This window comes from Aulonocara sp. 'chitande type north' Nkhata Bay, linkage group LG3 (genome assembly GCF_057382095.1).
Source record: "Aulonocara sp. 'chitande type north' Nkhata Bay isolate Kocher_YH1m ecotype deep benthic linkage group LG3, A_spYH_male_GT1.1, whole genome shotgun sequence".
Taxonomy (NCBI): domain Eukaryota; kingdom Metazoa; phylum Chordata; class Actinopteri; order Cichliformes; family Cichlidae; genus Aulonocara; species Aulonocara sp. 'chitande type north' Nkhata Bay.
Window position 1 is genome coordinate 78,727,238 of NC_141346.1, and position 24,719 is coordinate 78,751,956.

The 24,719-nt window shown below is 42.3% G+C and overlaps 2 protein-coding genes and 1 pseudogene across 4 annotated transcripts in view; 1 reads left to right on the forward strand and 2 right to left on the reverse strand.

Moving 5' to 3' along the window:
- Nucleotides 1-24,719, reverse strand: part of LOC147337110 (protein NLRC3-like) — a 547,272-nt pseudogene that overhangs the window by 501,942 nt on the left and 20,611 nt on the right. The gene's annotated exons all lie outside the window — the stretch shown is intronic.
- On the forward strand, nt 8,475-9,329 carry LOC147337116 (uncharacterized; the record flags this gene model as incomplete). The annotated part of the gene is made up of 1 exon (XM_086286257.1): nt 8,475-9,329. A coding segment is annotated over one exon (693 nt), but the record flags the coding sequence as incomplete, so codon positions are not given.
- Nucleotides 24,056-24,719, reverse strand: part of LOC147337117 (protein NLRC3-like) — a 310,085-nt gene continuing 309,421 nt past the window's right edge. The window contains exon 12 of one of the 2 annotated variants that reach the window (XM_086285757.1): nt 24,056-24,719. This exon is cut by the window's right edge and continues 85 nt beyond it. In XM_086285757.1, the coding sequence (XP_086141883.1) occupies nt 24,266-24,719 (454 nt within the window). In that variant the 3' untranslated portion in view covers nt 24,056-24,265. The other variant, XM_086285756.1, reaches the window with a different exon arrangement.

Below are 24,719 nucleotides of genomic sequence, written 5' to 3' on the forward strand. Positions count from 1 at the left end.
AGTTCTTCTCTCCGTCACTGATGGAGCAGGTGTAGTTGCTGCTGACAGTCAGTCGTTTGTTTTCTCAGAGTGAGGCTGAAGTCTGAACTGTTCAGAGCATCAGGTCTCATCAACGTGCGCTGCTGTAACGCCGCTTTGTCCTCTGAGATCACCAGGTATGAAACCTGAGTGCTGACAGAGCAGCATGTTCCCCCTCATTCACCTCCACCACCACAGCCAAGGCATGCTGGGAAACTGAGGACACACAGACGGAGAACTGAAGTGTCTGCTGTGTGTTCATCTCAGAGTCCTCACAGGTGACACATTAGCTCCAGAACACCAAGCCAGGTGTTTGAAGCCTGACAGGGATTCTTCCCATCCAGAGGGAGGATTTAGCTGCACAACAATGAACATTAGTGTGTAGTTTAGAAACACAGACTGTGCCTGCACTGCATCTAGTGAAGAAAAGTGTTACTGCCAGAGAACCAGGCTCCTTTAAAGCAGCTGATATTAAGGTTGAAAAATCAACAATAAGCTGATGTAATCAACGTTTCACAAAATGGTCAGCAGCTAAAATCTGGAGCCGTTCTTTGGTGGTAATTAACAGTTTGTTCTTGTTAGCTAATTATGTCATTAAAGGTAGCAGCAGAAGCCTTGTGTTGAAAGCCCATTCACTCACACATTCACACAGTATGTGTGTGTCTGTGTTACACTGTGGACATCCCTTCTGTTGGAGCGCCATCTTGTGGCAGGTTTAAGAAATGTTCTTCTTGTAAATCCAAACTGATGCACCTCCATAGCAGACTGTGGAGGCTTTCAGTGACATGAAGACTTGATTTATACTGTCATATTCTCCTGTTACACAAAGCACAGCACGCTGAACATGGATGAACTGAAACTCCCAGCATCTGACTGAGGAAAAGCACAAATCATTCTCACACTGACTCCTGCTTGATTTTAGATTTGCTTTCAAATCCTCACACTTTCATATGAAGCACTAAATGGGCTCCAGACTGTTTATCTCAGCTTCCTGTCAAACACACTGCTGCTCACACCGAGGCTCAGTTTACTCCTCCAGCCTGGCTTAACCTGCTGTCTGTTAAAAACAGTCCCACACTCCTCTGTTTAATCCTTCTGATCAGACTCTTTGATTTTGTATTGTTTTTACCTGAAGTTGTGTTTTTGACATGGTTCTGTCTGTGAAATAAAGCTCACACACACACTGCTACAGTCCTTCATACACTTAGAAACGAAGCTGCTCCTTTCCTCAGTGCTGACACATAAAGAAGAGTTGCTTTTATATCCAACACGTCTCTGTTCCAGAAAACAGCTTCAGCAGCCTCTGAGTCTGAACTTGGAGTTGGTTATAAGCCACAGGCCTGTGTGCACAGCAATGAGGAAATATAATGCAGTAAGTGAAACATGGATGTGTGGAACAGATTATCCCAAAGGTTGATTCTGTTCATCTGGACGTTCTCAGTGAAACATTTGGTCTCTCGGTCAGGTGACTCCTTTAGTCTCAGCTGACTGCAGCTTTCCAAACCTTTGTCACTGGATCACTCACTTCATCTCCAACGTGTCCCTGACACAGACAGCTGGAGCCGTTACAGCAAAATCATTGATCATCGTTTTTAGAACATTAGCTGGTGTTGGTGGGCAGGCTAGCAGTGCTAATTGTTAGCACTAGTTCTGCTGCTCTCCCTTTGTCTCTGTTATTGTTGGTCTTTAGTGAACAATAGAAAGTGTCTTCATGAGACTGTTGCCTAATGTTCAAATGTAGATAACACCACCTGCACCAACCTGTTACACAGCACAACCCTCTGGTGTAGCTTTGGCTGGAGCACATATTGGCAGCTCCAGTGACATCACCACTCCATGGTGACATCATCTCTACAGACTGTGGCTGTTACATATCCTCACCTGGTAATAATAAGACTGTCCTCAGCTGCACACAGCTCCAAGATGAACAAACTGAAGTAAATACAAATTAGAGTTACGATAGATTGAAATCTTGTAATCAGAGCTAATTCTTAGTGAAACTCTCACAACATCATATCATGATCCTGGGTTAGTGTCTCGGTCTCAGATCACAACATCAGCACAGGCTTGGCTTGGGTGAGGTATTGAGTGGTTCTTGTCCATGACAGCTGCAGGTACAGTGCCATCAGCCATGCTGCACCACATGTCTGCCCAGGAACATTAGTGTGGCTGAGTCTCATGTAAACATTGTGCTAAAGTGGTGGGAAAGTGGCTGCAAGCTGGCTGCACTGTGTCCAATACTCTCAGTATGATATCCACAAACCTCTGAGTGTCACAGAGTGGGCCTGTGCTCAGCTCACTGTGCCCCATTCAATTCTACTTGCATAGTTTTACAAGTAAAATTAAAAGTTGCTCAATGATAAGTTATTGTAGTAACAACTAAGTCCATGGTCATTATTTGTTAATAGTAGCTTAAAGCTTCTGCACCAATCATGGAGCACCAGGTTTAGAGCATGTGGATCTACAAAAGTAAGTCCCAGTAAGATGGGCTGAGCCTTACATACTAGAAGAAACATGTCATTCCCAGCAGATGAAGCGCCCTTTAAAGCAGGATCTCACTTTAAACCTAAAGAACTTGCTATGAGCATGCAGTGCATTCATGGTTATTATTCATACGATTGTGGGGAGCTAATAAAGTGCAACTATCACATTACATTTTATTATTAAATTGTTGTTAACAATCCCTTCACTTCTGCTTATCTAATTCATGGTTGCAGGATGGCTGACAGCTTCCATTAGGCAGGAGGTAATGTCCATTCTGGCCACAGTGCAACCCACAATGTGTAACTGACACTATTATATTGCATTATGTCACATTGTTACATCTTTTTAATAAATGATGACAGTCAGCTGAATTTGCTGCCCCCTTGGTGGAGGACATCAGGATCAGCAGCTCCATCACAAACACCACAGAAGAAGAACAACACTGGATCAGATTATCTGGACGTGTTTGACAGGGACAGTGTTCATGTTCATGGACATCAGGACAAAAACAGACGATGGAAACCTGCCAGATTTGAGCTAAACTGCTCGTTTCCATGTGTAGTCCCTGGGAGGTCACATGACCAACAAAGACACACAAGCTGTGTTCCAAAACGTCGGCTGCATCCTCCGGAGGCCGCATTTGAAGGCCGATGACGTCACAGCCAGGCGACGAAGGCTGTCCCGATTCCTCGACTCCTTCAAATGCGTCCTTCATTCCCCCGAGTTTGAAGGATGGGTCGGGTGTGTCCTTCGTGGCCCACCATATCCCAGAATTCATAGCGCGGCCCAGCCAAATTTCAGCTGCCAACAATAGCGGCCGGTATTAAGTTTTAAAATTTAACGAGGGAGTACTACTTACTTACAATGAATTCCTTACACTATATAATTTTCCCGTCAGTGTTGGGGAATTCTCAATGGTGCTTGGTGCCATACCCTCAGGGACTTTAATGTTATATAAAAACACTGACAGCTCAATATCTGCCTCAGTCACTCTCCCTGATCCAGCTGAGCCAGCAGTGGGAAAAATCTGCTTTTCACAGGAACTTGGTAACAGCAATAAGAGAATACGTAGTTTATTCCAAGAAGATATCATGTCTCTCCCATATATAGAATATCTTACTGGAACCGACATGTTCCAGATATCACCTGGAAGACAGTCTGGATGATCCCATAAATATCTAATTGTGAACAAGGTGAAGGAAATCTCATATAAAATTCTTCATAAATGTGACCCAGCCAGTCACTATATGGTAACATTTAAAAGAGACATAAATACTAATTGAACTTTCTGTGGGGATCATCCAGAAACTGTGGCACATCTCTTTTGGTTCCTCTACACAGAGATTCTGGAAGAATTTAGCAGTTTTGTTATTGTCCATATTTTAAGGGAGTTTTCTTTACGATGGAAAATGTTTTATTCTGTTTCTTTAAGTTCCCCAGGAAGAATGATAAATGTTTTTTATAAAAAAATTGTTAAGACTTTTAGCTATTTTATATCCATAAATGTAAGTTTATTAATAAAACACCATATTTCTGCCTTTTTATAAGGATATGAATTGTACATACAATCAATTTCAGACTCAACCAACAAAAAGCCTCTCAGAACAATATTTATATGTTGATTTTTTTCGCCTACTCATATCATATTTTTTTTACTCCTGGTTCTGTATGTTCATGTTCTGTTCTTTTGTAAACTTCATCTGTTTGTATGTTGTATACTCATTGTGTTTCAATAAAGTTCGATTTAAAAAAAGGTACGTTCTAAACGAAGCTTCAGACGTCACTGATCACGTGACTCTGGCCAAACGAATCAAGCCTCGACACGGTGCTTCTGAAGCAGCGCGTTGATCTTTCTGACACACGCACCGGAGCGTCAGCTTCAAGCGGACCATCACTACGTCTCACATCTAAAGGTGTCAAGGTAACTTTGAACTGAGTTCAGTCAATCTGGAGTTTTTCCAAGTTTTCTGTTGCTCTCTGTGAGAGAAGAGCGTTAAAGGCGGGGCTCTCCAGAGTCCAGCAAAACAGGAAACCACAGCTGGGTGTGTGTAAGTGTGCAAACCAATAGAATGCATCGTGGTGGGGGGGGGGCATCACGGGCAAGAAAAAAATAAAATAATCGGTCGTACCCATGCTTCCCCGACGTCATGCCAGCGCATATTGGGAAATTCGTAGGCACCGATCGGTTTTCTATCAGCCATTTGCTGGGAGTAAGGGCGCCCTCCGTTTGCGAGGTGCGCCTGCTGCTGGCGGCACAGGGAGGAGAGGGCGGGGCGGCGGGGAGTCTCTGGCTGGCTGGAGCGGCATCTAATAACCAACTCGCAAAACAAAATAAAAACAACAAACAGATATTATGATACAGACTTATAATCTGCACCCATGTTTTTTCTAAATTCTATAACGTGAGCGCGAGAGCGCGAGAGCCCTCGGTGCGCCTGCGTGCTGCTGAAGTCAAAGTAAACTTTATTGTCATCTCCGCTACAGACAGTCCAGCACAGGGGTGCCCAATCCCGGTCCTCGAGAGCTACCGTCCTGCAGCTTTTAGATGCATCCTTGTTCCCACACACCTGAATCAAATGAATGGCTTGTTATCAGGCCTTTGCCAAACATGATGGCATGCTGTAGAGATCAAACCATTTGATTCAGCTGTGTTGGAGTAGGGATGCATCTAAAAGCTGCAGGACGGTAGCTCTCGAGGACCGGGATTGGGCACCCCTGGTCCAGCATATAGAGAGACGAGACGACGAGGCTGCAGTTACAGCGGTGCAAGTAAACAAACAATAAATATAAGAAGAGTAAGAAAATAAATCTACACTTTAGGACTCGGGGTAAAGGATCAATAACAATTTAATTTAATTTTTGTTGTGGGCAGTCTGAGGTACACCTGTGCATTACTCATGATGTCAGACCAGCATCCTGATGTGGCACACCTGTGAGGTGGGATGGATTATCTCAATATAGCAGATGTGCCCACTACCACACATTTGGACTGATTTGTGACCACTGTTTGGGAGGGATGGTTATATTGTGTATCTGGAATGAATTTTAGGTCTCTACGTCCATCCCATGGGGAATGGGAGCAGTAACAAAGGTGTTGCGTTTATATTTTTGTTCAGTGTATATACATATATACACAGACCTCACACAGAGACAGCAGCTACACTGTGTGTGGATGTGATCCACAGTCACAGCTGTGGGTTTCAGTCAGTGTGTCTCTAACTTCATGGTCACATTTCAAAGCTTATTGCAGCCAGAAGATGTTCAAGTAAAAGATTTATTGCTGTACTCGTCTACCAGGATAACAGGAGGTTCATAAAGCTGTGTAATACTTCAGCTTTACATCATGCAGTAGTAGTTTATTAAACCCCCCAAAATATGACTATCCAGAGTTGGGACCAGGAAGCAGAGTTGCAGTCTTACACGCCTCTCTGCAGCTTCTCTCCTCCTGCTACCCCCCAAAAACCCATCTCCATAGAGACTGTGTCAGCTCCCAAACAGACAAAAAACTAAAAACCAGCAACAAACAACTTAAACATAAACAATCACAAAGAAAGAACAATACAGTATCCACATCTGAACCAAAGAGTAAAACAGTGAAATGTGGATTATTAAACATTAGGTCTCTCTCCTCCAAGTCTCTGTTAGTACATGTTAGTAAAAACATTTCTGCATTTTACCCATATTTTATTTTTAACTCAAAATCAAAGATTCCAGATTCTCCTACATGTTGGTTTTGAATCAGATAGGACGACAGATTTCAGGTGGCCCTGTGTCTTTCTCTATTACATTTGCCACTGTGTAACTCAAAGTTATTTAAGGACTAGTTTATTTCAATGGATGAGTTTACTGACTGACGCGCAGAAGAAATAGTTCTTTATGGAGCCTAGATGGTGTGAATGATGAGACCAAAGACTGCAATATCTTGTACCAAAAATATATTGAATAAATGGAGGAAAGGGGAAATGGAACAAAATAATTAACACAACACACAACATAAATGCCCACAATTAAATAATAAATCAATGCTGTGATCTTTCTGTGCAAAAGTCCTTTTTGGTCCTCTTCTTTTTAAAGTTCACTTTTAAGGTATTCCTCCTTAGAGTCCAGCTTCATACAAATGGGGAAATATGTCCGTAATCCAAAGACGGCTAAGTGGGGGAAAGAGGGGAAACAAAGAATGGTCCTACCGGCTCGCCACTTCAATATGAAGAAGATTAATTCAAAGGGAGGGAACAAAACCTGACCTGTAGGTCAGAAAAACGTCCATTGGCACATCAAGTTCGATTCAGTTTACCGGTAAACAAATATATTTTTCTGCAAGCCTATGTAACAATGCAAATCATCATCAACCAATGTACAACAGTTAAATTATTAATTATCTTGGCTACGTAGCTTAATCTATACATTCCAGTAGCGTTCGCTACAAACAATACAAAAACAACAATAAAGAAAAACAACTGTCTAACAGACAGCATAGCCGAATTCAAGGCAACACATAACAATAATCATTCAATCGCACTTTGTTTCAAAGTAAGCCCATTAAAGTGCTTAAGTAAATAAAGGTGTTCAAAAACAGCGGTTTTTGAGCCGGAGTTCTGCTCGCGGTGGGAACGCCGCCGCACAAAGTCATTTTTTAATCGCGAAAACGATCGGCTGGTTACTGACAACCAAAAGGTTGTTTTTGGTAGATATTAAAGATCATGGGTGGGCGGGGCAAATGGAGCAGTTTTCTACAGTCGAGTAAAATTCCAGGAAAGAGCTGGGTGTGGCTTTCCTTTAAATCACATGATCAACAGCTTTAAGATGGAGGCAACTCGCTCAGTGTTTCCTGTTTCATTCTTAGACTGTGGCGATGGTAAGTAGCAGCTTTTCACTTGTTACCTGGCATCTTTTCAGCCACCAATGATAGTCATTGTATGTTATCAACATTTCACTAACTATGTTTTCTCTCATGTTTAAAATAGGCCGACCAAGAGCAAAATAGGTATGTCTGCAGACTCTGCTGTAGCCAAAGTTATCAGATCTCCTGTGTCTTTAAATCCCTAACTGCTCGATCATTATCATTTTAGAAGACAACAATTTCTCAAAGGAGGTTCAAAACTAATGCCTACAAGATTACCAAGAGGATGGTTCGGGGCTCTTACAGGACTCCGGGAAGTCAACACTTGGTGGATGAGGTGTGTTACCTTTGACACTTTTAAGACAGTCCTGTTTATCACTACTAACAATAAGCAAATATGTTTTCACTCAACAGATCCTTCACAGCATGTTGTTTCTGGGCAAAATCAACAACATCCCCTTTTCTCCAGAAGAAATCTTCCCTAATCCTTTTGTTTTGGGTTCTTTAATGAGAAGATATCCCAGGCCTTTAAAGTTGTATTCGACTCAGCTTCCCAGGCGAAGTCCCTTTTCCTGTGTGCTCGACATGGTAAGATAACTCTTCTCACATTTTCAGTCAATCTGACAAACTTCCAGTTTTTAGGAAAGTATAATGCAAAGTGCTTTTTTACTGAGAAATCCAAAGAAAATCCATACTGTACCTTATACTTCAACATATGCTTCTAGCTATACTTCTCCACCAAACACAGAGACTGCAGGAGAGCTGGAGACTTGCTTCAGAATTTGTTAGTTCTAAATAATGTCTAACAGACTCATTATTGGAGATGCTTACAGTCTTCAAGGCGTATATGATGCTGTCACTGTGTAGCTGCTGGATCTGTTAAGCTCAAAGACTCTAAATTCAGCGTGTTTTGACAGCCCGGCATAGCAAAATAGAAAAAAAAAAGGTCAATTAGCAAATTTAATTATAAATTAGTGAGAACAAAGATGGATTTTTGCTCATTGATTTAAAATTAAATAGATTTTTGTGACATGTTTCACCCCCTATCTTAAAATGTCTAAATCAAAAGCATCCAATGGTCCTGCATAGTTAAACAAGTCAAGCAGCGAAACAAACATGTTGATCAACTTTCTATGAAAAACAACTATATAATCAGGTGCAACACTTTGACCAGATCTGTAACTGTTTTCAGATCGTCCTGCAAAATAACTCAGAGAATGAAGAGCAAATAAAGCAGAGTCTGCAAGATCTCCTCACAGACTTGGACTTAGAAGAGAATAATAAAAAAACAGCTTTCGTCTCGTCCACCATCTGCATTTCTCAAAAATCCCAAACCAACAAATCAGAAAGGTACTGCGGAGTCTCCATGTCCACCAAAGGTCCTAACGCTGGGAAAATTATGATTGCTGCCTCCTGTCTTAGCAAATGGCATAAATATGTATCTGGTGCGGTGATGACCTATTATCCAAACACAGTCCAGAAAGATTACTTTGATGGAACAATTGAAGTACCTGGAAATATCAGGTGTGAGGCTTTTTGTCTCCGTGATGGTGCCAGAATGAAGCCTTGCAGATCATGTAAGAATTTGTTTGGCTTGAACACAGAAGACCTCAGAGAGTGGCCATATGGTAACTGTGCTGAAGCTGAGAGCCTGAGCAATTTGCTTGAAAATGAGAGAGAAGTTGAAACACATGTGGATGAATACTCAGCTGAAAAGGACAACAGGCAGAGAGCTGAGGATGAGGTTGGTAGGGTTCTTAGAACCGTGTTGCAAAGGATTCGGTTTAACTGGACAGGTGAATTTTACAACCCAGAACAAGAGTGAGATTTCATGAAATCATTTGCATTCATCATTCTGATAAATCAAAGATTCTCTGCTCTGACAGCATCTGTGTGGATTTTCTGTAATCACAGAGACGTGTATAAGCATGTTTACTTTCCATCTCCATGTAATTGTCACATTTAATAATTAAAACTGGCTTCTATGGGTTTTTGTTTGTTTGCTTACATATCTAGTGTTTAATGCAATATGAAGCATTATCAGACAGCATTTATTGGGAAGAATCCCATGTTTATACTGGTCTGTACCCAGGGTACACAGAAAATAAAAACACATGTTTTCTTATTATGATCCCAACTATAATTTACTTAAGCAAAAGCACTACATGTGTAGTTATAATATTTATAGCAGTTACTGTTGAGCTTTAAATTTATCATCTTAAATGTTTATATGCTGATTATATTGCTTTATATAAGAAAGGCCTAACTCTGAGTACACTCTGTGCCAAAAAGTGCTGACAGGAAACTGCATGCTTTTGCAGAAACGTGCTTTTGCAGCTAGAAAGTGAAGCTGATATATATCAGTTTTAATTAGTTTTTACCAACTGCTTGCTAGGGCAATCCCACGAGTTTGGTGTTTTTGTATTGAACATGATTCCAAGTGCTTTCTATAACACATAGCAGAGGTGCCACAACAAAGACTGAGAAGAGGACAGGAAGAGACAGTGAAAGAGATGCACTCCTTCGCCATTCATGTTAAAGCGTTGCATAGCTTTAATTTTAGAGAGTGTTGCATAACTTCAGTCATTTTTCTACCACAGGTGAAGCCAAGAATTGTGAAGCTCTCTTTTGGCCAAATACCAGAATCTGTAAGAAGAAGAAAAAACAAACAATCAAATAGGTCATTATTAAGAGGACAACAATCTCTTGATGATTATCCACAGTGTCTTTGATAACTCTGAGATACAAACTGTCAAGTATATACACATCCCAGCAAACAATAGCTGTGTTTGACTAAAGCGATTAATAACAAGGACAGAGCTACAATCACTACAGTCAAACATAAAGGGCTTAATCCTGAATCCAAGTCTGAGCTGTGATGCCGTTGGTGCTGAAAGCTGCTCAGATCCTGAAGCTGCACGTTTTGTCTCTCTCTAACCAAACCAGCAGCAAAAGAAGACACATTTCGCTTGACATAAACATTGTCATGAATTCCCTCTTACTTTTGCTGGTTTGCTTCCACCACCATTAAAACACACACAGAAAAACAACACAGCACAGCTCTCTGCCTCTCTCAGTGTACTTTAAGAACACCGTTTCCCATCTCAAATCTCTGTTTTTGGCATTATTCGCTTGCTTGTTATGAAGCAGTCTACCGTTGTTTACAGCCATTTTTTTTAATGACTTCCGACAAGACAGCCTCATTTCTGCTGTTCAATACCAAATTTTATTTATTTTTTTCAAATTAAGTGAAACTGCAAAATGCTCTGCTGTGTCTCTATTAAAACCTCTTATTAAAACCTCTGAATCACTTCAGCAGCATCAGCCAATGTACATTTGTTGAGTCGTGGTTCTCGTCTGCTTTTGTTCTACTGCAGAATAATATTTTTAAGGTTATCTACTGTAAAAAGCTAGGCCAGGAAAATCTGCTTCATGGTTTTGTGTTTTATCCTCAGTTACTTTGACACAAAAGCATCTGCTGTGATGCTCACACCTCTGATGAAGTTTCACAAGTGTCAGTACTGATAAATGATCAGAATTATAATGTTTCTGACTCTCTGAGTAAGAATTAAATGGAATCTAATTGGGACCTTGTGAATTGGAATTGAACAGGTTCTAGAAATCAGTGATGATACTCAGCTCCAATACCCACCTATGATATTAGGCTGACGAACGCTGACTGGGTTTCATTTACCAGCTTTTTATGTTCTTCCTGCAGTTTCCTCCCCACATCACTCATCTTAACTTTTTTCCAGTCCTCCTCAGTGTAAACAGAACACACAACAATACAAAGAAAAGCTCAGGTGATTGATCTCTAACACTAGGCATCCCCAGTCTTATTCTTAGCAGTCTAACTTCTCACCATATCTTTGAAGGCCTCTCCATTGTAGTAGCGCTTGGATGCTGGATACTCTATCGTTTTGTCACATAGTTCCAGGAAACTGGAAGCCACCAGATGCAGCTCCTCTCCGTCATAGCCGTACAGCTTTTTGTCCTCACGCGTCATCAGCACAAGCTCGTCACATGGACATGAGGTGCCCTTTACCACACCAATAACCTGCATTTTTACAATCTCGGGAAGGTAGAATTTTCCCCAGGCGTTAACTTCATCATCATCCCCGTTGTATTTGGTGTTCTCAAGCTCTTCTATCCACAGGTCAGCACCACTTGGCTTCTTCAGGTGAACGCACATGCTTTTGTTTTTGGAAACAAAATCTTTCACCCATTTCAGGTACTTTTCACCTGGAAAGAAGCAGACAAGGAAATATGGATGAATGTAGAAGTGTTGGAAAAGACAAATAGCAAGGTTATCCTACAGCAGTTTGTGAAAATGTTGTATCTTGAAATAAGCAGGCAAAATGAGGATCTCACTTATCTCATATGTTCTGACTACCGACTTTCTTCAGTTAAAGGACAAAAAAAGGGCACACTGGAGGCTGACAGAGTGTGCAATGGTGGGAATCATTTTGCAGAACTCACTAAAGTTTGTTTCTCCTGGAACAAGCTTTTTACACTTCGGCAAATGAAAATACTGTGTTAAACTAAAAAAGAGCACCAGACCAAGGTCTACAGTACTAACAGAAAAGCATGCCGTTACCTGTTGCCTGTCGACACAGCTGCTGATCTTCCTCACCAAAAAAATGAGGATCCCTGAAAGGAATAGAAAGGTTATGTTAAAATGAATGACTGTCACGGTGATCATGGGAAGCTCCAAAATATCACAATAGCTACGAAATCACAAAATGCAGTGTGATGTCTGTAAGCACCAAACATGACATCTCTGCAAATTCATCTTGAAACATGTAGGTACCTCACACGTACAGCTGCAGCCATCTCAGCCATTTATCACTGTGGCTGCCAAGTGGCTGCCACTTCACAAGCGCATGGCACAACATAGAAGAGCCACCTCCACAGGACAAGACTCAGCAGTCCATCTGCATCTTAAGGATAAAGGACACTCTTTCGAGGATGCTAATGTTCACATTTTGGACAGAGAGGACAGATGGTTTGAAAGAGGAGTGAAAGAAGCCATCTATGTCCACTGTGAGCGACCATCTTTGAACAGAGGCGGGGTTTACGACACCAACTCTCTGCCATCTATAATCCAGTTTTGAGATCCTTCCCAGACGCCTTAACGCCCACTCACATCCTGGGCCATCTGACCTCAGGAATTCGCATGATAAGGTGGGGCCAGGTTTCACAATGAACTCACCCGAAACTGGCTGATTGGGGCCCACACCCAGTTTCCCACCTTGGCTCAGGTGATTAGAGGATCATCAGGGGGTCCTTTTGTCCCTCTGTGGGGGGTCACTCCCACTAGGCTTATATCTGGGACTCTCCACCATTTGACCTTAGAACTGAAGAAGCTTCTCGGATGAAGGTGAAACGTCTTCAAGTAACTTAAAGAAGTCCAGACGCTTTTCTTTGCAAGCTCCTTTGACTACGATGACCTGGATGACTGAGAACCTTCACAGACATAAGGTGAATGTGACAAACAAAGCGCCTTCTTGTTCTCTGTGATAATGTAAAGTTATTAATGAAAAAACAAACGAGTAAAAAACGGACTGGAAACATGTCTTCAATCAAAACTCGACAAAAACAAAGAAACAGCCTCACTTCTCTGCGACGCTCCCTAAAAATGACGTTACGTGTTACGTACCAGAGATTTCTATACAGCCCTTTATCAAGCCGAGAGAAAGTGACGCAAAACCCTCCAACTAATAACGACTAGCAGAGAGGCTCAGCTGAGTGTAGTTACCTGGTTTGCAGACGCATACAGACGTTTCCTGTCCTCTCGGACGCAGCTGTGATAGAACATGTGGTGCATTACCGCCACCAACTGGCTTGGAGTGAGGACCGGAAATCGCTCATGCCAAATCAAAAAAAAAAAACATAAAGAAAAATGAAGTGAAGAGATAAATGAATACATTAAATCAAGAAGAAAAAAACCCACCACCGGACATATACATCCTCATATCCTTCTGTACAAATGAGTTTGTTTTAGAAACTGAAAAAAGCCACAAAACCTTCACATCTAGAAATCCTTTGCAGTAAAACTTGTTTTTTGGCAGGTTCCACAGGTTTTGAATCAGTTTTCTTCTTTATTCCTGATAATTTTGACAATGAAAAAGAACATGTTCTATAGGGCTTTGGAGTTGACGTCACGCCGCAATGCATTGTGGGAGCGCGGCACCATTTTCGAGGTCTACGAATCAAAACAAACACACTGTGTTGGAACGACGATTACAAGATGCTTAAAAGCAGCTCAAAAGAGAACGGACTGTATAGAGACCGATTGCGTCCAGAGGCGAAGCGGCGGTACTTGCAGAAAATAGCGTGCAGTGGAAATGTGGACCCGTATGAAATACGGCCGTGGAGTAGAAACCCTGAAGACGTAGCCTGATATATTTTCGTACCTTATCTGTGGAGTCAGCGCGTACAAGTCGTCATTCAAACAAAGGTAAGTCAGCTCGAGTACTGCGTGTGAAATGCGTTTGATTTCCCTGCAAACATTCACATTAGTGCAGCATAAATTCATTCATGAGGGGAAATTACAGTGAGAACATGTGGAGGCTGTTAGAGGGAGAAGATAGTGAGTTCAGTGCAGGGCCGTGCAGAGAGGTTTAAAGGGGCGGGTGCTCAAAGTTAAAAAGGGGCACATTGAACCAGGCTGAATAACAACAACACACATTCATCAAGAATCTAATATGGGAAGGGCAGGGCTGTGTTGGTCTGAGACTGTAGACATTAAAAAGTCCACAGGAGAGATGGTAGCTGATTAAACAAGTGTCATGAGATAATAACAAAATGCAAAGATTGGTGACAGCGCTTGGAACCATAAGGCAACAAAAAACTATGTATGTAAAAAAATAAAAAATAAAAAAAATAAAAAAATAAATATATATATATATATATATATATATATACACACACACACAGTGGGGCAAAAAAGTATTTAGTCAGCCACCGATTGTGCAAGTTCCCCCACTTAAAACGATGACAGAGGTCAGTAATTTGCACCAGAGGTACACTTCAACTGTGAGAGACAGAATGTGAAAAAAAAATCCATGAATCCACATGGTAGGATTTGTAAAGAATTTATTCGTAAATCAGGGTGGAAAATAAGTATTTGGTCACCTCAAACATGGAAAATCTCTGGCTCTCACAGACCTGTAACGTCTTCTGTAAGAAGCTTTTCTGTCCCCCACTCGTTACCTGTATGAATGGCACCTGTTTGAACTCATCATCTGTATAAAAGACACCTGTCCACAGCCTCAAACAGTCAGACTCCAAACTCCGCCATGGCCAAGACCAAAGAGCTCTCGAAGGACACCAGGAAAAGTATTGTAGACCTGCACCAGACTGGGAAGAGTGAATCTACAATAGGCAAGCAGCTTGGTGTGAAAAAATCAACTGTGGGAGCAATCATCAGAAAATGGAAGACATACAAGACCACTGATAATCTCCCACGATCTGGGGCTCCATGCAAGATCTCATCCCGTGGGGTCAAAATGATCATGAGAACGGTGAGCAAAGATCCCAGAACCACACGGGGGGACCTGGTGAATGACCTGCAGAGAGCTGGGACCAAAGTAACAAAGGTCACCATCAGTAACACACTACAACGGCAGGGAATCAAATCCCGCAGAGCCAGAAGTGTTCCACTGCTGAAGCCAGTGCATGTCCAGGCCCGTCTGAAGTTTGCCAGAGAGCACATGGATGATACAGCAGAGGATTGGGAGAATGTCATGTGGTCAGATCAAACCAAAGTAGAACTTTTTGCTATAAACTCAACTCGTCGTGTTTGGAGGAAGAAGAATACTGAGTTGCATCCCAAGAACACCATACCTACTGTGAAGCATGGGGGTGGAAACATCATGCTATGGGGCTGTTTTTCTGCCAAGGGGACAGGACGACTGATCCGTGTTAAGGACAGAATGAATGGGGCCATGTATCGTGAGATTTTGAGCCAAAACCTCCTTCCATCAGTGAGAACTTTGAAGATGAAACCAGGCTGGGTCTTCCAACATGACAATGATCCAAAACACACCGCCCGGGCAACAAAGGAGTGGCTCCGTAAGAAGCATTTGAAAGTCCTGGAGTGGCCTAGCCAGTCTCCAGACCTCAACCCCATAGAAAATCTGTGGCGGGAGTTGAAAGTCCGTGTTGCTCGGCGACAGCCCCAAAACATCACTGCTCTCGAGAAGATCTGCATGGAGGAATGGGCCAAAATACCAGCTACTGTGTGTGCAAACCTGGTAAAGACCTATAGTAAACGTTTGACCTCTGTTATTGCCAACAAAGGTTATGTTACAAAGTATTGAGTTGTATTTTTGTTATTGACCAAATACTTATTTTCCACCCTGATTTACGAATAAATTCTTTACAAATCCTACCATGTGGATTCATGGATTTTTTTTTTTCACATTCTGTCTCTCACAGTTGACGTGTACCTCTGGTGCAAATTACTGACCTCTGTGCAAGTTCCCCCACCTAAAATGATGACAATCGGTGGCTGACTAAATACTTTTTTGCCCCACTGTATATATCAGCAATCAATCAGAAAATCATTGGTTCATATTACAATTAAATATGAACAGGCTCCTTAGATGTAAGCAGTTCAGATCTGATGTCATTTACATTCTTCACACAGCACATTCGTCCAGGCTGACAGGTAAACATAGAACTAATCTCAGGTAACATGACTCATAGTAGAGATCCAGTAAGAAAGATTGCAGGCTCTAATATTATTACCACACAATCCAAGGACACACCAACAGCTCAGATTTGTAGAACTATTTAAACAAATGTCTTCTGAATATTCAATTCAGGTTCACAGTGGGGGTGGGGGGGTTTCGTGGAATTTTTTAAATAAAGTCTGCAACACAGAAAGAGCTGTGATCAAGCTATTTATTACTGCGCCAACACACATCAAACATCACAGTTCAGTCATGTCAGCGCTGCCACAGAGGTCGTGCTCCTCCTCCTTTACGCCTTCCAAGGAAGAGGGAGGAAGTTACAAACTGATCCTACCACACTTCACGTGTCTCGCTATGAAACCTAACGCATCAATGGTTGTGCTGTTTTGTGCCCTTGGCCTTATCAGCACCTGTAAAGGGAGTTGTTTTCTCAAACTGCTGAAGTAAGTTCATCTAGTTTTAGCAACTTTCACTGAACAGTAACAGTGTCACAACTAAGCATATGCATAAGCACTTAAACACTTTAAATGAGAATAACAGAACATTTCTATTACAGAGGCTGGAACCTGTCCCAGTAGTAGGTAGAGCACACCTGGACAGGTCACCAGTCTGTCAGAGGACTAACACAGAGACAGACATCAGAGTAACAAATCTATTTAAAATTAATGTAAGTTTGCTGCAGCTGTATGTATGAACATGTGTTTCTGTGCTCACAGTCCACCTCTCAGGAACCTGCAGTTCACTTTTAGTCTACTTTAAACAGACCTCACAAAAGGCTGATGTGGCTGGATCAGTAGTCTGATTTGAGTACGATACCTTTGGCCAGGGATTCATCTGGTGCATCGCTTCACTGCAGTCTTACGTATTTTCCCCACACCTGAATAAAAAAATACTGATATATACAAATAACAGCTTCAGCTGATGCAGCCTGACTCAATCCTAGATGTTCAGCACACAGAGACACAGAGGTGCCGTTTAAAGTTTAGTGTTAACCTGAGTCACTGATCATTTGCAGTATTACAGAGTCTGGCAGTCTTTGCATGATGTCCACGTCACTGTAAGTTTCTAGCTGACTTCACTGCAATTTCAATTTCAATTTCTGCTGTTCACAAACGCTGTCCATCTAATCTGACTGAGCTGGAGCTGTTTTGCAAAGAAGAATGGGCAAAGATTTCAGTCTGTAGATGTGCAAAGCTGGCAGAGACAGACCCTAAAAGACTGGCAGCTGGAACTGCAGCAAAAGGTGGTTCTACAAAGTGTTGACTCAGGGGGGTGAATAATTACGCACACCCCACTTTGCAGTTATTTATTTGTAAAAAATGTTTGGAATCATGTATGATTTTCGTTCCACTTCTCACGTGTGCACCACTTTGTGTTGGTCTTTCACCTGGAAGTCCAATAACATTGATTCATGTTTGTGGCTGTAATGTGACAAAATGTGGGAAAGTTCAAGGGGGCCGAATACTTTTGAAAGCCACTGTATATGTAGACACAGGACTACAAGTAGAAGATCAGACATGAAAGTGGAGATAACACAGAAGACCTGCAGCAAAGGTCAGAGGTCAGACTGGGCCCCTGGATTCAACAATGAGCCAATGATCATCAAGCAGTGACTAAAGCAGAGCCCTGACGTTCTGACATTCATCACACAGTCAGAACAAATGTCTGCTGATGACTTCATCTCATGAAACGACTGATAGATGTCAGTTCATTGATCAGCTGAGCTGCTGATCTTCATCGTCACAGAAACATTCAGCTTGTTTCAATCAGTAAATAACTCCCACTACTCCCAGTTTGAACTGTTCCCACTCAAAATGCTGTGAGAACAATGATCATTGTAGAACTTCACAAACATCACGTGTTGTTTTCCACATGTAAGATCAGCAAACACACAGAAACTTCCTGTTGCCACACACGGCCTCTAAAATCTCTTCCACGCTTTCTGTCTGAAGTCCACTCTCTGTGTCGGATCCACAGGAAACAACAAGATCTTATTAACATGGTTTTCAATGTGTCTCCTTCCAAAAAGTCCAACCAATGAACAAATGTGTGTATTTGTGGAGGCCGAACAAAAGCATGACACATTTCTCTGTTTCTATAAACTGGAGTCAAACACAAACATGAAGAGTTTCACTGACAGACTCCAAAATGCCCCCACAGTGGATCAAAGGGAAATCCTACAGTGTGGCCAGAGACTCTTAATGGCTCCAACATCAACACATCCACAATGTTGGATCCAGTTCTGCCTCACAGAGTTACTAAGACACACCCTCTGCAGCATCACAACAGCTCCACCTGCTTCACCTGCCTCCTCAGCATCTGTACACCTGAAGAGAAAAGAAAGGCTCCAACAGCTCAAATCTACAAAGGATTCATGAAGTTTCATCCAACAATAACATGTTTGCCTTCCACAGTGTGCTGTTAGACACCACTGTACCTCTGCCATTTCAAAAAGAGCAGCTTGGGAACATTTTGGCTCCAAACACTTTGTGTTTAAGTTCTTTGTTTTCTTTGTGAAGCCGACAACATCTGGAGCTTTGTGACTCATAGAAACATCATTTTGTTCTTTAGATGACAGCAGATTGGGACTGAATAATCAATCACTATCAAACCAATAAAGACAAACATGCTGATTTTACAGGAACTTTGTTGGAGAAGCTGCAAAGACATGAAACTGGTGGAGATCCCAAACCAGTTGATAGTGCTGGTTATTCCAAATAAAGCTGTTTCCCTTTGAGATGAAATGACTTTGTGTCCTGATATATAATAAAGATGTTGTTGTTTTTGAGCCCCTGTATTAAAAGTAGTTTAAAGTCAGCTTGAGTTTGATGTCTTTATGTCAAAGCTGCTCATGATGTTGAGCTGCTGATGGAATAAAAACAATATAAAAGCATGTAGTCCAGACTTAAATGTAGCCTGTTGTTAGCTGAGGTCCACACACAGTGTTTGACAGTGTAAAGTGTGTGAAAGGGCTGCTGGTGGAGCTCACTAGGATGAGCAGGTGACCACGAGGTGGAGAGCAGCTGGCCTGGCTTTGACCCGGGCCACGCCCCCTTTCTCTCTGCTTTGCTGTCACTTATCTTCACTGCTCTGTCCAATAAAGCTGAAAAAGGCCCCGAATCAAAGAAATCTGCTGCAGCCTCTGAAATGTCTTCTGTTTCCTTCCCGACGGCTTTTTCACCGTCAGCCCATCAGACAGTCCAGCAGCATTTATGATGATGTCATGATGTTGAAGAGGCTGCTACGGTGGCCTCCCATGACCCCCAGCCTCATCACAGCTGAGATGCAGACATTTGAAAACATTCAGCAGACAACTGAATAACAGTCCAACACAACAGTCTGTGTGCAGACACACACTGACCTTTCATATAGTCAAACACAGCTGGTTGAGTCATTTCTCTGTGAGTCTAAAGTGAATCTAGTATTTGAAAGTCCACTTCCTGTATTTGTTGTTGAAGACTTCTTCAGCTTCTTCTCAAGGACATCAGCTGCTTGTTTGGCAGCAGAGGCAGTTAAGAAGCTTCCTGAAAAACACTGAACAGTGAGTTCACTGTGGCATATGACAGATTCAGCTTTCTGTGTGCAAACGTGTCTGTGTCGACCTTTCAAATGCTGTTGAATCCAAAACATCAGCGGCTCCTCGGCTGCTCGCTTCATGCACTTCTGTCTGTGTGACAGTCCAATGACATCACAGCTGTTTCCAGCCCCAGTGTCTCAGGACTGGACACCTTTAAACATGTCGAGGATCAAACAGCGTCCAGCTAAACACACATGAAACTATCAGAGCTGACAATCATTCCAATAACATCTAATGGTTCATGTATGTAGACACAGGACTACAAGGAAATGGCTCTCAGCATCTGGCTGTGGGAACACATGAGTCCCTGTTTGTGTTCAGATTGTGTGCATGTTTTAGACGTGTGTCACATGTAGAAACACAACAATCCCACAATGACACACAGATGTGTTTGACACAGCTGTGCAGCTGTAAGTTGTTTCTAATGATTCATTGAAGCTCTTCTAACATTCTGGAGACGATCAGTACATGAATCTGTTCAACACGACAACAATTTGACTTCAGTGTGAACGTTTGCCATTAAATAACCTTCTTCATCCAGCTGACAGCATCTTCATCCTATGATGTGAACAGTTCCTCCTGTTGATGACAAACCTCTGACAGGATCTGCTTGAGGAGCTTTTTCATGTGCAGCTCTCTGAGCTCAGGGCTGAGCTGCTGTTTCATCTTTAAGAGCTGCTGCCTCCTCGCCGGACTTGTTCTCCTCTTCTTCTCCTAATGACACCATTTCTGCTTCATATAAAATTCAATAAAGATGCTGACATGTATCTGTAGCAACAACATCATTGAATCTAGAACAACTGGAGCCAAACCAGTGGCTCTGCTGGGATCACTGGTGAGCCAACACTTCCTTGTTGATGCAGATTTCAGGGCTTCCTTTTGCTCCTCCGTTATAACTGTTCTCTCTTCTCAACACATGATGACACAAAGGAATCAGCAGTGACAAAGATGATGCTGAAGAGAAGCACACACTTCACACATATAACAGAGCAGTGCAGTTACACACACCTCTGCTCGACATCAGGCCTCAAACAAAGACACAAAACACTAACTTGACTCTAAACAGAAGAAACGAGCAGCTGTTTCTGTTCTGTGCTTATTTATATTTGACACACATGCTTCTCTTTGTGCAAACACACATCGCACTATAAGGGTAACCTCGCACACAATGATTGGACAGCACAGTGATGATGCTGGGAGATCCTATACGCAGCAACACAGAAACACTGAGAACTTTAAACAATGATGGAAAGTGTTATAAATGACTTGTTGGCCTCTGATCTGTCACAAACAGCTGAAACGTGTCTCTCATGAGTCACATGAAGGTTTTTGACAGAAAGGACAAAAAGTAGCTGCAGTCAGTTTGTGTCATTTTTATATTTATTCATCTGGGAGAAAAATCTGAGGGACATTAAAATGTGTTTTCAACAGAGACAAGAACATGAATATAACAGAACAGGTAAATGAACATGTTTCAAGTAAACAGCTGGACTGATCAGGTCCAAACACAGAGTGATAAACTTGTCAAACAGCTGTCATATCTTTATATAGAAGCTCTTTATAAATGCTGCTCACTGCAGTCTGTTTACTAATAATGTCAAAGTGTTAGAAACACAGAAACATCAGAATGGTCTTTGTTCACAGAAACCTGTCTGGGATCCTTTGTTGTTCTTTTGATGCAGAGTTACATTATAAATATAAAGAGTTATTTCAGAGTCTCATCAGTTTTCCTGCATGTCTTTATTTAACACATCAGCAGGGCTGAAGCTCTCATGTTAAACACACACTGATCTATGGACACGTTCATGTGTTTCTAACAGAACCAGGCTGTTATCAGCCTGCACTAACATTATGTCACACACACTGAATGTAACAGTGACAGTTTACATCATCACACAATCAGCTGTGATTGTTTCACTGTCATCAAACGAGTCAACAGGAAGTAGAATCAATAGAAACCAATCATTTACTGACAGCATGTCTGATGGAAATAAGTGCAGATTATGTATGAAGTCTAACTGCACACAGTAACTGTGTTACAATAAGGACTTAACAGCGCCCTCTGCTGGAGTGTTTCAGTACTGCGTTAACTAGAATACACCACCTCCTCCTCACACCACCTGCTACAGCTCTACTCTTCTATGACTACAGTCATCCACAGCACTGATGTGAGGTCACATGGTTCATATGTAAGGAGCACAGCTGACCTCAGGTCAGTTTAATGACTGTGAGCAGCAGCTGTGTTATTGTCACTGTGACAGGGAGACACTCTCAGACACAGCGCTCATGTCAGCTTGTTCTCATGCAGGAGGATCAGGAGCTCCATGTTTGTCTTTCTGTTTGAATCATGATGTGTTTGTGCCATCAGAGTCTGTCATGAGTACTCAGGGTTTCACAGCAGCTCTTCTGGATGCTGACGAGGACTCCAACCTCATGTTTCACCTCTCTGAGCTTCTGATGTCTGTGAACACTCGTGTTTCTTCTCTGGGCTCATCTGGACAAAAACACCTTTCTGTGTTTGGCTGCAGCCTCATTCTGACTGACAGGAAGTGTGTTATCCATGAGCTGCACTTCTGTGAGGAAGTTTCCTGCTGTGTTTCCTGTCTGTGGACAAACACGAGTGTTCCAGCTGAGGACTTGGTTCCTTCCACCTGTCCATACAGGACATCACGCTGTCTGCAGCTCTGTAAATGCAGCTCCAGGTCCTTCCACGTGCTGCTCTGTATTTGTGCAGTTTGTAGTGTGTCCTGGGAAACGTAGCACACATGGTGTTCTTCTGCTGTTTCCTCCTTTCACTGAGTGTGAAACACTGACGCTGTGCTGTTGTTCACAGAGGGGAGCTGATTCTAGCTGCAGCTGGACTCTGTCATCTAACTGAATGTGTTGGTGCTGATCACGGGGCTCTGAGGGGGGAGCAGCAGGAGGACTCTGGATGCTGACGTCAGTGTATCTGTGGAAGCTCCCACAGCGTGTCTGTCATTCAATATTGTGCTGTATATTGTATCTATGCAAAGATGAACAGACTGTGTGTTCACTGGTCTCTGTGCTGCAGCTCTGATGTCATCATCACTCCCTCCTCCACCCTCAGCAGTCCCAGCATGCTGCTGTGGTGCACCCCACCCTCACTCTACACCTGAGCCACAGACCACACCCTCCACCTCAATATACACCACAGTTTTCTCTGCTGTGGAAATGAGATCAGGAGGAAATCATCATTATTATTATTTAATAAACGCTCACATTAATGTGGGCTTATTTGTTTCATATTAGAAACATTAGTTGAGTGTTTTTAGTATAAAATGGTCAAAGTCCCTCTTTTTGCTCCTCCCCTCACCTGTGGATGGACGCTGCTGTTACCGTGGTGACAGCTTGGATGTGTTTCAGTCCTGCCTGGTTATCACTGCAGGAATCTTTCACATTTATTACAGGTAATAACTCTGATTTTTCTGTGTATTATGAACCAAATGTATCCTGATACACACAGAGATGGATGAGCAGAGGTTGTTTTTGCAGTTTATGTAGTTACTATGGACTTAATGCAGACATATTATTAAAATTAGGGCTATAACAGTTGTATTGATGTATAGCAACTTGAAATGCTCCCACAAATGGCTCCACAGCATGTAAAAATATAACAAAAGCTCTGGCGGACTTGGTTCTGTGGTCAGTCTTAAAGGGTGAAGTTAAACTCTGTAATCTTCACTGTGTCACAGAGTTCAGTGAGTCCCGTTATTCACAGTATCAATCAGATCATCAGAGAACAGCTGATCAGCAATCAGTGGTGCCAACAGCGCCTCCTGTGGTGAGAGGATGCAATAATGCAATGTAGCATTTTTCCACTCAACACTTGCAGTCATGGAAACTGTCTGTTGGATCTGTGTGACGTTGCTTTCTTGGTTAGAGTTCCTCACAAATGTCCAGATGATTCTTCTAATGAGGCGTCGACCATGTTTGCAGCTCTTTGGAAGAAAACGTCGCCCTTTGCCATCCTTACTTTTCTTTGACTTCTTCAAATGCAGCTGAACTCCAGCTGGTATTTTCTTGGACTTTGCAGCTGTTTCTGGTCATCAGTTCATTCCTGCAAACCTCTGAAGCTGAACAACAATGATGCTGCATTGCTGGCTGATCCCAAAAGGTTGATTCTGTTCATCTGGACGTTTTCAGAAACGTTTGCTCACTGATCAGGTGACTTCTTCAGTCTCAGCTGACTGCAGCTTTACAAGCTTACAAACAGCACATTTGCACAATGACTGAAAGCAGCAGCACCTGATATATATGATACTAATATAATACATATACATATATAATCCATACTAATGATGAAGGAACTGAGCTCACAGTCCATTGTTCATTCAGTGAACTACTCAGTTTATTTTGGGCCTCAGAAATGCTCACTCTGTTTGTACATCACTGTCAGCAATAGACTCATTCTGCTGTGTGGACAGGAACACATGTGACATCACTTCCTGTTTGTTTGTGACTGAAGAAGTTTACAAGGAATCATTTAGAAGAGTTTCAAACATCAACTGATTGAATCCATGAATCTGAAAACGTGTTTGTGAGTGAAAGAGACAGACATGTACAGACTGAACTATCTGTTCAACAGTCAGAGTGTTTCTGTAACAGGAGACACTCTTTACACTCCACTCAGCACAGGGACACTGAGGAACCAGGAGAGCAGACTCTAAACCCAGGATAAAGAGTTTGAGTGAATGTGGTGTTGAAGGTGTGGAGGTGGATCAGAGTGTCAGAGGAGACTCTGTAGAAGGACAGAGTGCCAGCAGGACAGTCCACATACACTGCTGCTCTGTTAGAGACAGAGGAGGAGGAGGAGGAGGAGGAGATGGGTGTTCCACTGTTATTGTGCCAGACAGACTGAGGACCATCATCAGAGCAGCTCAGACTCCAGGACTGATCATTGTCTCCAAACCAACAGTCATCACTGCCTCCTTTCCTTCTGATGCTTCTGTAACTCACTGATATAAAAACGCCTCCTCTCCACTCGACCTCCCAGTAACAGCGACCAGTCAGATCATTTCTACACAGCAGCTGTTTACAAACATCAAATCTGTCTGGATGATCAGGATATGACTGAAGCTCC